This window comes from Scyliorhinus canicula, chromosome 21, assembly GCF_902713615.1.
Source record: "Scyliorhinus canicula chromosome 21, sScyCan1.1, whole genome shotgun sequence".
Classification (NCBI taxonomy): Eukaryota; Metazoa; Chordata; class Chondrichthyes; order Carcharhiniformes; family Scyliorhinidae; genus Scyliorhinus; species Scyliorhinus canicula.
Genome location: NC_052166.1, coordinates 14,464,277 through 14,478,200, shown reverse-complemented (window position 1 = coordinate 14,478,200; position 13,924 = coordinate 14,464,277). Strand labels below are relative to the sequence as shown.

Genomic DNA, 13,924 nt, shown 5'->3' with positions numbered 1-13,924 from the left:
AAGTAAGTTGGAGAGGGACTGATAATTCTGAAGGTGCCTTTGGTATGTCGCGATTGAGTGGGGACGGAGTTTTTCCGGGCAGATGGATGATGTCGGAGGTTATGAAACCTTAAACAGTATCACTATGAGAGCTAGGAAAGGGACTTTAAGCAGAAAGTTCAACAGAGTAGAATGCAAGTCACTGTTCTGTGAAATTAATAGAAAATGTCCTCTGATGCCACATTGTTTTCCTAATCTAATTGATTTGTAATAGCTTAAAATGCGTAATTTTTGCCCCCCTTTACAGGGAAGCTGGCAGCTGTGAAGCTTATAATACATGGCAGCAAGGAGTGAGAGGAGCCCACCAAACTCATTAGAATCTCAAGCTGCGGGGAATCGCACTGGTTTTCCTAAAGATATTTTGGCAGCTAAAGTAGAAGGGAAATACCTGTGCTTTGAGTGCCACGGGATCCTGAGGAAACCATTCCAAGCACAATGTGGTCACCGCTACTGTGCGTCGTGTTTGAAGACAATTGTCAGGTAAGAGAATGCAAGCTGACGGTTTCCAAACCAACTACACTGAAAAAGAATTGCACACATTTGCAAAAAAAAAAGAACAGTCCCGTTGTTTCCTCCCCTTCTCCTGATCCCTGCTCAACTGTTGCTGGGCTACGATTCCACAGGTGCTGACACCTGTTGCGAGCCCAGTCTTTATGTGTGGCCCAGACATCTTTGACAATCTGGCTGTCAGAGTTCCTGTTTACCCGTCCATGCTACTTGTTTTCCCCAAAAAGAGAACACACCATCTTTAGGCTGAGGAATGGAAGCCGCTCATCTCGGCACCTGGTGTTAGCATCAAGCACACCCAAATCAGCTTTCGGAGGGATTTCCTGTATTCCTGACCAACCGAATGACTCTGTCCCAAACTCGGAGAGTACCCTTCCCACTTTTTTCTTTCCCCCCCCCCCCAGCCAGCATGTGGTCTCTCTGACTGGTTTTCCGACCCTGTTCCGATGGCTCATCATTTCCTCCAGCTATATTTAAGGAAGACAAAACCTCCAGTTCTCAAATACGTACAGGAAGTGCTGGAAAAAACGCAGCCGGTCCAGTGACGCCCATCGGGAGGGACTATTTTGAGCCCAATATGACTCCCGAGTCGAAGAGAAGTAGAAATGTGATGGGCTTTGTAGTAATCCACAGGAGGCAGGAGTTCCGTCACCACACCAATATTTATTTACAATAACGATATTACAGGAGCAGCTACAAACAGTGCTGCTAGCAGTCCAGCCAACTTAAGACTGACTCACAAAGCCTACACAGGTGATTATATGGGCCCCCTCAATGAGCTATCATTGAGGGAGCTCATACTCCAATTGGCCAACCAATAAAGCCAATTGGAGTTCATTACACCCCTCCCCCCCCAAGGTCCGAGGAATTCCTGCCAGCTGGCATTCCTCTGAGCTTCTTCCTGCTCCTCATGTCTGGGTTTGTCACCTCTGTGTCGTCCGCCGGGTCGTTCTCCGAAGTGGGCGGGGTGTACCTTATAGGTGCCTGTCTTTTCCTTGACGACCTCCTTGGAAGTTGTTCTTCCTCCTCCTCGGGGAGAGGTGTCGCGGCGGCCTCGTCGAGTGTGTCCATCTCCGACTCTGATGACTGGATGACGGGGTCTGGAGAAATTGCTCGGGGCTGGGGTGTGGGTATCCTTTCCGTCTGGGCTATCCCAGCTTGAGGCGGTCCTGCTTCGCCTGCCTCCAGGTGTGGTTCCGCTGCCCTTATTTGGTCTAGGTGTTTCTTCACCTTACCTCCTATTGAAACCTCATAGGATATGGGCCCTGTTTGGACTCTACCGTGCCTTTGACCCACGTTGGTCCATTTCCATAATTCTTGACCCAAACCGGTGCCCCCACCTGGAAATGTCTCTGCTGCCGACTATTATCATGCCCCCTGCGTTGGGCCTCCTGTTGTTTCTCCACTTTCCCTGTTAAATTTGGGAAAAGGAGAATCAGCCTCGTTCGCAGCCGCCTTCCCATTAAGAGTTCAGCTGGCGGTATGCCCGTTGTGGAATGCGGTGTGGTCCTGTAATCAAACAGCCAGCTGGAGAGCTTTGTATCTATTGACGCTGCCGGCTGCTTCTTGAGTCCCGCTTTAAGTGTCTGGACCGCTCTCTCTGCCAGGCCGTTGGTCGCTGGATGGTAAGGGGCCGTTTTGATGTGACGGACTCAGTTTTCCTTCAGGAATTTTCCAAATTCCCCACTTGTGAATGCCGTTCCGTTGTCCGACACCAATACCTCCGGATGTCCGTGTGTTGCAAACGAGGCCCTGAGCTTTTCAATTGTCGATGCCGTGCTGTGCTGTGCACGCGTGGGTTCGGATCCCATCCTCGTCGCCACTGTAGTAATCCACGGGACGCAGCAGTTCCGTCACCACACCAATATTTATTTACAATAACGATATTACACGAGCAGCTACAAACAGTGCTGCTTGCAGTCCAGTCAACTTAAGACTGCTCACAAAGCCTACACAGGTGATTATATAGGCCCCCTCAATGAGCTATCATTGAGGGAGCTCATACTCCAATTGGCCAACCAATAAAGCCAATTGGAGTTCATTACAGGCTTTTATGTTGTGGGGGAGGGTCCGATGGAGCAAAAAGGAAGGTCAGTGATTGGTTAAAAGGCAGGGAGATTAAATAGCAAAGATGTCTTGAAAGAAAAGGAAAAGAAACTGGTAATGGTAGTGGTCAAGGGGCAAAGCATCAGTCCAATTTAGTTATTATAACAGAATAAAGGTCAGAACAAAGGTCTGAAAGCAAAACATGAGAACAAGATACAGACTGTTACTGAGGGGAAAAAATACAAAATAGAGGACAGAGCTCACAATCTGAAGTTAAATGTTGAATCCGGAAGGCAGTAAAGTGCCCAATCAGAAGATGAGGTGCTGTTTCTCAAGCTTGCGTTGCTTCACTGGAACAGGTCGAGAACAGAACTGTGAGCATAAGTTGGTGAATTGAAATGGTATGCAACCGTGAGGTCATGTTTGTGGTCAAAGCAAAGGTGTTCTGCACAGCAGTCACCCAGTCTGTGTTTACAAAGAAAAGTACAGCACAGGAACAGGCCCTTCGACCCTCCAAGCCTGCGCCGACCATGCTGCCCGTCTAACCTAAAACCGTCTACATCTCTGGGGTCCGTATCCTTCTATTCCCATCCTATTCATGTATTTGTCATGATGGCCCTTAAACGTCACTATCGTCCCTGCTTCCACCACCTCCTCCGTAGCAAGTTCCAGACACCATACCGATTGTGTAAAAAAACTTCCCTCGCAAATCTCCTCTAAACTTTACCCCTCGCATGTGTCTCCTGGTAATTTTTTTTTCTTCATTCACCATTTGGGATTTGGAGTGGCTAAGCAAGTGGGGATAAAGTTAGCAGATGGAATACAGTGTGGAGAAATGTGAGGTTATCCACGTTGGTAGTATTACAATCCCAGACCAAACCCCAACATGGATTCTGGACAGAAACCCCAATATATTATTTAAATTTTTGTAAGACTGTGAGGAAAGGAGTGATTTCCCACCCAAATAATGATATGGTATATTAAAACAAACTTTATTATTAACACAGTATTAATAAATGTAACATTATACAGTCAAATAGCTTTCAATTACCAGTTAAACAATGCTCATCAGTACAATGATACAATAACAGCTCTCTTTATCTCCACTCAAACAACACCCATCTCGGGTCAAAATCCACTTTTCAATACAGCTTGCAGACTCGGGAACACTTGCTGTAAAGAGATGTCTTGGATAAACCACTTTAAGAAAGCGATATCCTTCAGGAACCAACTGCAGATTCTTGCCTGTCTCAACTGACTGTTTAAACTGCCAGCCTTTGAAATAGCTGCTATCCTGTTCACAGGCAAATCTTCAACTCACTGTCCTGAGATCAGCTGCTTCTGGTCTGTCCCCAGCCAAATCTCAAACTGAATTTAAACTCCAGAAACTACTTCAACCCCTGGCTCCTCCCATTAACTACATCATCTCACGAGGCTGAACACAATGTCTCTGATTATCTACTCCCCAGGGAACGCTCTTTCTATAAACAAAATTCCATGAGCCCAAACTTTTACGCTGCTTTAATTGCACCTCTGTCTCCAAAAGGTCAACTGCCTTTCAAACCAGAAGTTTTAAAATCGTGACTGCAGCAGTGACACACTTTATCCCCACTTGCTTAGCCTCTTTAACCCTTAATCCGCCAAATACATATAATACAATATATCAGAAATTACTACATTTATCACAGGAGGAAGAACAAAGGCAGAGTATTTCTTAAATGGTGAGAGACTGGGAGGTGTTGAACTTCAAAGGGTGTCCTTGTTCATAAGTCACTGAAAGCTAACTTCAGCAAGAAATTAAGAAGGCAAATGGTACGTTGGCCCTTTTTGCAAGAAGATTTGAGTAAGGAGTAAAATTGTTTTACTGCAATTGTATGGAGCCTTGGTGAGACCACACCTGGAATGTTGTGTGCAGTTTGGTCACCTTACCTGAGGAAAGATATACTTACCAAAAAGGTATTGTAACACACGTTCACTAAGTTAATTCCTGGGATGGAAGGATTGTCCTATGAGGAAAGATCTTTTCACAATAACTTCATTGCAGTGTGAATGAAAGCCTACTTGTGACAATAAAGATTATTATTATTAATAAATGAACTTGGCCTTTATTCTCTAGAGCTTAGAAGGAGAGGTGGTCTCATTCAAACATACAGATTACTTACAGGATGTTGCTCCCAGGCTTTGGGGGGCGGGGGGGGGGGGGGGATCTAGAACCAGGGCACACGGCCTCAGAATAAGGGGCAGGCTATTTAGGACCGAGACAAGGAGAAATTCCTTTACTCCGAGGGTTGTGAATCCTTGGAATTCTCTACTCCAGGAGACTGTAGAAGCCCAACCATTGAGGCTGTTCAATGCTGAGATCGATAGAGTCCTACATATTAAAAACATCAAGGGGTATGGGGATAGTGCGGGGAAATGGTGTTGAAATAGACCAGCCACGATCTCATTGAATGGCAGAGCAGGCTTGAAGGGCTGAATGGCCTCCTCCTGCTCTCATTTCTTTTTACGTTCCTATGAGAGGATTGGAGACGTGTGAAAGGATCTGTTGAACAGGGAAAGGATTCCAAAGAAGTGCAGACCGAGCGCAGGCAACAGATGACACCTCTATCATTAGCCCTCATCCTTCCCATACATCTCATAAAGCTTTGGTGGTCTAGTTGGCCAGGAGGGGAGCTCCTGGGCGGGATTCTCCGACCCCACGCTGGGTCGCAGAATTGCCGGCGGGCCACGCGAATCGCGCCGCGCCGCCCAACTGTCGGCACGCGATTCTCCGCAGAGCTGGGAATCGGCACCATTGGTGCCGGCATGGTTGGTGCGGCCCCGGTCACGGGCCGCTCTACGCGGCCGGCCCACCGATTCTCTGGCCCGGATGAGTCGAGTGGCCGTAAGAAAAGGGCCGAGTCCCGCTGGCGCCGTTCTAACCTGCTCTGGGCCGGCGGGACCTCGGAGTGTAAGGGTCAGGTTCGGCCTTTGGGGGGGGGGGGGGGGGTTCTAACCCTGGAGGGGGCCTCCGATGTGGCCTGGCCCGTGATCAGGGCCCACCGATTGGCGGACCGGCCTCCATGGCTGGGGGCCTCCCTTCCTACGCGCCAGCCCCTGTAGCCCTGCGCCATGTTACGTCGGGGCCGGCGCGTTGAAGGAGGACACTGCGCATGCGTGTGTTGGCGCCGGTGCCACTGCGCATGTCCTCGTTGGCGCCGGCAGAACTGCGCATGCGCAGATCCCGCAGCGCACAGTTCGCGCTGGGATCTGCAGCTGGAGTGGCGCGAACTGCTCCAGCGCTGTGCTGGCCCCCTGGAGGGGCCAGAATTAGTCGTGGGAGTGGCCCGTTCACACCATCGTAAATCGCGACGGCGTTTACGACAGTGTGGGCGCTCTGCCGCGGGATTGGAGAATCTCGCCCCCTATTATTTATTCTGGCCACCACCAAATAGGTTTGATTCCAACAATGCAGCCATGCCCTGAAATCCTTACCACACTTCTTGAGCTTGTTTTCCCAACGTCTACCAATATCCTCCTTCTGTTAACTTCAGCTTGTCCTACATTCATCGACATATATCCTTTCTCGCCATGACTACCACAACCATTCTTTCCTCTCTGCCCTACAGTGTATTTCAGACAATTGCTCCGGCGTTCATGAATCAACTAGAGAACATGCTCATTTAGGTTTAATGATGACTAATAACCTATACTAGGCAATAATCTAACCGTAAGGGAACAGCCAGTTGATGGTGACCATAATCTTCATTATTAGTCTGCAAGTTAGAAGGGTGAGTTATAACCAAAGTTTCAATTTAGGTAAGACTGACATTGGTGGGATGAGACAGACGTTGAACACAGTAGAACTATTGTCAGAACTATCAGAGATAAAATTATAAAGGAGCAGTGGGGCAGCACAGTGGTTAGCACTGCTGCCTCACAGTGCCAGGAACCCGGGTTTGATTCTGGTCTTGGGTCACTATCTGGGTGGAGTTTGTACGTTCTCCCCGTGTCTGCGTGGGTTTCCTCCGGGTTCTCCGGTTTCCTCCCACAGTCCAGAGAGGTGCAGGTTAGGTGGATTGGCCATGATCAATGCGTGGGGTTATGGACATCGGGTGGGGGAGTGACCATGGGTAGACTTCTCTTTTGGAGGGTTGGTGCAGACTCAAAGGGCCAAATGGCCTCATTCTGCACTGTACAGATTCTATGGGAAGTGTTGAAGGAAGTATTTGGTAGAATACAAGATTTGTATATATCTTGAAAGGGCAAGGGCCCCATGTATGTCATGGAACAACCCTGATTAACAGGAAAGTGAGAAACAGTATAAGCAGTATAATACAGTAGAAGCAGTATAAGAAAAGATTGGCAAAGAGCAGGAGAAATCCCCAGACTAGGACAGGTATTCAAGAAAGTCAGCCTCAACTGGAACATTTGTGGCCAGCATGGTAGCATAGTGGTTAGCACTGTGGCTTCACAGCTCCAGGGTCCCAGGTTCGATTCCCCGCTGGGCCACTGTCTGTGCGGAGTATGTACGTTCTCCCTGTGTGTGCGTGGGTTTCCTCCGGGTGCTCTGGTTTCCTCCGACAGTCCAAAGATGTGCAGGTTAGGTGGATTGGCCATGATAAATTGCCCTTAGTGTCCAAAAAGGTTAGGAGGTGTTACTGAGTTATGGGGATAGGGTGGAAGTGAGGGCTTAAGTGGGTTGGTGCAGACTCGATGGGCCAAATGGCCTCCTTCTGCACTGTATGTTCTAAAGTGGCAAGAACTTATCACTGTATGGAAACATAAGTAATTGGGTAGAGTGATATAGATATACAGATGACAGATGCATGCTAATTATTATGCGTTACAATAGCATTCTGATAAAACGCTATTAGACAGTGATTCAACCTCAAGTGGAACATTGTGTCTAGTTCTGGGCACCATACATTAGGAAAAATGTGAAGGCGTTAGTGAGGGTGCAGAAAAGATTGATGAAAATGGCTTTCGGATGAGGAGCTTCAGTGATAAAGAACAAAGAAAATTACAGCACAGGAACAGGCCCTTCGGCCCTCCCCAGCCTGCGCCGATCCAGATCCTTTATCTAAACCTGTCTCCTATTTTCCAAGGTCTACTTCCCTCTGTTCCCGCCCATTCATATACCTGTCTAGATGCTTCTTAAATGATGCTATCGTGCCCGCCTCTACCACCTCCGCTGGTAAATCGTTCCAGGCACCCACCACCCTCTGCGTAAAAAACTTTCCACGCACATCTCCCTTAAACTTTCCCCCTCTCACTTTGAAATCGTGACCCCTTATAACTGACACCCCCACTCTTGGGAAAAGCTTGTTGCTATCCACCCTGTCCATACCTCTCATAATTTTGTAGACCTCAATCAGGTCCCCCCTCAACCTCCGTCTTTCCAACGAAAACAATCCTAGTCTACTCAACCTTTATTCATAGCTAGCACCCTCCATACCAGGCAACATCCTGGTGAATCTCCTCTGCACCCTCTCCAAGGCATCCACATCCTTCTGGTAATGTGGCGACCAGAACTGCACGCAGTATTCCAAATGTGGCCGAACCAAAGTCCTATACAACTGTAACATGACCTGCCAACTCTTGTACTCAATACCCCGTCCGATGAAGGCAAGCATGCTGTATGCCTTCTTGACCACTCCATCAACCTGCGTTGCTACCTTCAGGGTACAATGGACCTGAACTCCCAGATCTCTCTGCACATCAATTTTCCCCAAGACCCTTCCATTGACCATATAGTCCGCTCTTGAATTTGATCTTCCAAAATGCATCACCTCACATTTGCCTGGATTGAACTCCATCTACCATTTCTCTGCCCAACTCTCCAATCTATCTATATTTTATTGTATTCTCTGACAGTCCTCCTCGCTATCTGCAACTCCACCAATCTTAGTATCATCTGCAAACTTGCTAATCAGACCACCTATACCTTCCTCCAGATCATTTATGTAGATCACAAACAACAGTGGTCCGAGCACAGATCCCTGTGGAACACCACTAGTCACTCTTCTCCATTTTGAGACACTCCCTTCCACCACTACTCTCTGTCTCCTGTTGCCCAGCCAGTTCTTTATCCATCTAGCTAGTACACCCTGAACCCCATACGACTTCACTTTTTCCATCAACCTGCCATGGGAAACCTTATCAAACGCCTTACTAAAGTCCATGCATACGACATCTACAGCCCTTCCCTCATCAATTAACTTTGTCACTTCCTCAAAGAATTCTATTAGGTTTGCAAGACATGACCTTCCCTGCACAAAACCATGCTGTCTATCACTGATAAGTCTATTTTCTTCCAGATGTGAATAGATCCTATCCCTCAGTATCTTCTCCAACAGTTTGCCTACCACTGACGTCAAGCTCACAGGTCTATAATTCCCTGGATTATCCCTGCTACCCTTAAACAAAGGGACAACATTAGCAATTCTCCAGTCCTCCGGGACCTCACCCATGCGCAAGGATGCTGCAGAGATATCTGTTAAGGCCTCGGCTATTTCGACCCTCGCTTCCCTCAGTAACCTGGGATAGATCCCATCCGGTCCTGGGGACTTGTCCACCTTAATGTCTTTTAGAATACCCAAAACTTCCCCCTTCCGTATGACAACTTGACCTAGAGTATTTAAACATCCATCCCTTGCCTCAACATCCGTCTTGTCCCTCTCCTTTGTGAATACCGATGCAAAGTACTCATTAAGAATCTCACCCATTTCCTCTGAGTCCACGCATAAATTTCGTCTTTTGTCTTTAAGTGGGCCAATCCTTTCTCTAGTTACCCTCTTGCTCCTTACATACGAATAACATGCTTTGGGATTTTCCTTAACCCTGTTAGCCAAAGATATTTCATGACCCCTTTTAGATAGATTGGGAAAGCTGGGCTTTTCTCTTTGGGACAATTTCATAGAATTTACAGTGCAGAAGGAGGCCATTCGGCCCATTGAGTCTGCACCGGCTCTTGCAAAGAGCACCCTACCCAAGCCCACACCTACACCCTATAACCCAGTAACCCCACCCAACACTAAGGGCAATTTTGGACACTAAGGGCAATTTAGCATGGCCAATCGGGCTAATCTGCACATCTTTGGACTGTGGGAGGAAACTGGAGCACCCGGAGGAAACCCACGTACATACGGGGATGATGTGCAGACTCCGCACAGACAGTGACCCAAGCCGGGTATCGAACCTGGGACCCTGGAGCTGTGAAGCAACTGTGCTAACCGCTGTGCTACCAGGCTGCCCTAAGGACGGAAGGTTGAGAGGAGATTTGAAATTATGAGGGGGTCTGGACAGAGTCGATGGGGAGAAACTGTTCCCATTTATGGAAGGATTGAGAACGAGAGGAAACCAATTTAAGGTGATGGGCAAAAGAAGCAATGGTGACATGAGGGGAAACCATGAGGTGAAGGCAGCTGAATTGGAACAATTGACACGGCTATTGGGAAAGGGGGTGGCAGAGAGGCAGCACAGGCATGACAGGCTGAATGGTCTCCTATTGTGTTGTAACCGTTCTATGATTCTCTAATGGCAGAAAGGGAGCTAGAGAAAGCTGTGAGGAATACCATTAGGAAAGGGGTGGGCAAACTACGGCCCCCAAAGGTCTTTATGCGGCCCACCAAGATCAAGTCATTAAAAAAAAAATGTGTTTTTTTTTTTGTTTAAAAATTTAAGGTTAATGGGGGGGGGGCTGTTGGGTTCTGGTATAGGGTGGATACGTTGACTTGAGTAGGGTGATTATTGCTCGGCACAACATGTGTTTCATGTGAAGTTTCTACTTTAAAATATTAATTAATAAAAATTAATTGCCTTTTTTTCTTTAAACTGAGTTACTTTGTTTTTCAAATAAATGTGTTTCATATAAAGTTTCTACTTTGAAATATTAATTAATAAAAATTAATTGCTTTTTTTTCTTTAAAAACCTTTTATTTGGGCTATTTTAAATATTAATTATTTTACTTAATATACTATGCGGCCCTTTAAAATTGTGAATTTCTGAATGTGGCCCTTGCACGGAAAAGTTTGCCCACCCCTGCATTAGCAGAAGGGGAGTGGTTCAAAGTACTGCATGTGCTTTAATGGCAGGTGCAGCTGAAATCAGGAAGTGACAGACTTCCTAAATAGCTCCTGTATATTGCTCTTCACAATGAGGGTAAAATAGCAGGGATAGGAAGAAAACTAAAAATAAAATCAAGGACAGGAACTAACCAGATTCAATTGAATGGAAAAGAAACAGGTGTGGATTGGTGGATTACCATTGTGTGGTAATCCACACACGGTCGCACAGTGGTTAGCATTGTCGCTTCACAGCTGTAAATTCTATGTTCTACGGTAAATTAGAGGGGCTGATATTTGTACAGTCTATGCCCAGGGACGCTGTACAGCTGCACAGCTCGGAAAGGACTCTGCGCTGGACCTAATGATTACCATCCAGAGTATTAGAAATAGGCGAGGGAAGGGAGGCACGTGGCACAGTGGTTAGCAGAGCTGCCTACGACGCTGAGGACCCGGGTTTGAATCCCGGCCCTGGGTCACTGTCCGTGTGGAGTTTGCACATTATCCCCGTGTCTGCGTGGGTTTCACCCCCACAATCCAAAGATGTGCAGAGTAGGTGGATTGGCCACGCTAAATTGCCCCTTAATTGGGAAAAAAAACATAATTGGGTGCTCTAAATTTATTTAAAAAAAGAAATAGGCGAGGGTTGATGTGTGATTGAGGCCCTTCCAAACACCCTCACTTCAGGAATTGTCCCCGTCGATCAGAAAATCACCAATATCCCTCCACTATTTAAGAGAGGTGAGAAAGAGAAACTGGGAACTGAAGAGGCCTGGTGTCCGAAGGTCACTTGTGGGGCAGTTTCTGGCATTTGCTATTCAGGACAGAGCGACTGAACTAGAACAAATTGAGTATGACTTGATCAGAGCGGATTTGTAATTCGTGCATCCAGTGAATGTTTTGAAGATTGATTGATTGATATTTATTGTCACATGTACCAAAGTACAGTGAAAAGTATTCACTGAGGTAAATGTTATGGTAAATAAAGGAACGTCTCAGAATGTTATTTATGTGGACTTCCAGAAGACATTCCACAATTTTCCATGTAAGAAACTGTGAACTCAAAGATGAGAATGGATAGAATTGAAATGAATTGAGAACAGATGAAAAAATGAAAATGGCTTATTGTCATGAGTAGGCTTCAATGAAGTTACTGTGAAAAGCCCCTAGTCGCCACATTCCGGCACCTGTTCGGGGAGGCTGGTACGGGAATTGAACCCTCGCTGCTGGCCTGCCTTGCTCTGCTTTAAAAGCCAGTGATTTAGCCCAGTGTGCTAAACCAGAATTGGAGGCAGCCTGTTGGTTTGGATCGGGAATTGGTTCCCAGGTAGGAGATAGAGTGTAAGGTTAATGAGGATGTTCTCATGTAGGCAAGATGGGAGTAGTGGTGTCCTTTGGGGCATCATATGTCACGGCCCACCTTTATAATATAAAACATTTTGAGGCGCACTTCCTATTTTCTCCGTCTGAACTGTCCTCCAGCAAAAGCTTTTTATCTCTAAAACCTCCTAAAAACATGTCGAGCTCCATCTAATACCACTTTCATTCATTAAAAAAGTTTACAGTCAAAAACGTTAGTGTAACACTTTGGAAGGAGTAACACGATGATGGAGAACTCAACTAATGGCCGGACACTTGGAAGCTCAGAGGACCTTGGGGTGCTTGTCCATAGATCCCTGAAGGCAAGGAGGACAGGTTAATAGGGTAGTTAGAAGCCTTACAGACACTTACCTTTTTCAGTTGTTGCGTAAATTATAAGAGCAGGGAGGTTATGTTGGAGCTGTACAGGGCGTGGCATGTGGCGCAGTGGTTAGCACTGGGACCGTGGTGCTGAGGACATGGGTTCGAATCACGGCCTTGGGTAGCTGTCCGTGTGGAGTTTGCACATTCTCCCCATGTCTGCATGGTTTTCACCCCCACAGCCCAAAGATGTGCAGGTTAGGTGGATTGGCCATGTTAAATTGCCTCTTAATTAGGAAAAAAAATAATTGGGTACTCTTAAATTATTTTTTTTTTAAATGTTGGAGCTGTACAAAATTTTGGTTTGGCCACAGCTTGAGTACTATGTGCAGTTCTGGACGCCTCACTATAAGTAAGTTATGATTGCACTGGAGAGGGTTAAAAGGATATTCACCAGGATGTTGCCTGGGATGGAGCATTGAGCTATGAAGAGAGATTGGATTGACTCGGGTCATTTTCTTTAAAGCAGAACAAGCTGAGGAGGACCTGATTGAAGTGTATGCGATCATGAGGGGCATGGACAGGGTGGATAGGAAGCAGCTTAGTTGAGGGCCAATAATGAGGGGCATGATTTTAAGGTGAGGGGCAGGAGGTTTAGGGAGGATTTGAGGAAAACATTTTCACCCAGAGGATAGTGGGAATCTGGATTTCATTGCCTGGGAGGGTCGTAGAGGCAGGAAACCTCATAACCTTTAAAAAGTACCTGGATGTCATAAAGGGTTATGGGCCAAGTGCTGGAAAGTGGGATTAGTGTAGATTTAGTGTAGTTTTGTCGATGCAGACTCAATGGGCCGAATGGCCTCTCCTGTACTCTGATTATGGCACCTGGGCCTGCCCCTGTGAGCAGTCTCTGGATCTGGGGAGGAATGGATGACAGGGAAGCTCTCCAATCTTGTTCCACAGACTGGCGCTCGTTCATTTTCTTTTTACATAAATCAGAGCACCAACTCGCACAGCTAGATTGTTGGAATGAGTAAGAGTGCTGCGAAAGTGCAATCTCACATAGATTGATATGCTAATCCTATAAACTGACAACATGTGTCCAGATGCATCTCTGTAAACTTCAGTTTCAGTGTATGATCCATTGATGATTGAAGAGAAAGTGAACTAAATGGATCACATACCCAGTCAAAGTCTTCCATACTCATGGAGGCGAAGCAGCATTCCAATTTCTCTTGTGAAATGAAATGAAATAAAATGAAAATCGCTTATTGTCACGAGTAGGCTTCAATGAAGTTACTGTGAAAAGCCCCTAGTCGCCACATTCCGGCGCCTGTTCGGGGAGGCTGGTACGGGAATTGAACCGTGCTGCTGGCCTGCCTTGGTCTGCTTTAAAAGCCAGCGATTTAGCCCATTGAGCTCAACCAGCAGATAAGGTTGAGTGAGATTTTGCCGGCAGGGTTTGCTGTGGCAGCTTTTCCCGCCAAGGGGCCAGGTTTTGATCTGAAACCATGAAGTTTATCGGTGGCGGTCGGTTTTTCCCCCTGCGCCTAGCATTCAGCTCATTCAGATGGCCGAATATGTCCGAAAGAAATGCAGACCAAGA

General features: G+C 46.7%; 1 protein-coding gene across 2 annotated transcripts in view; it reads left to right on the top strand.

The window, feature by feature from the left end:
* The first annotated feature begins 20 nt into the window (after positions 1–20).
* traf2b (Tnf receptor-associated factor 2b) overlaps positions 21–13,924 on the top strand; it is a 121,566-nt gene continuing 107,662 nt past the window's right edge. The window contains exon 1 of one of the 2 annotated variants that reach the window (XM_038781711.1): positions 21–519. In XM_038781711.1, the coding sequence (XP_038637639.1) occupies positions 317–519 (203 nt within the window). In that variant the 5' untranslated portion in view covers positions 21–316. The remainder of the gene's footprint in view (positions 520–13,924) is intronic. The other variant, XM_038781710.1, reaches the window with a different exon arrangement.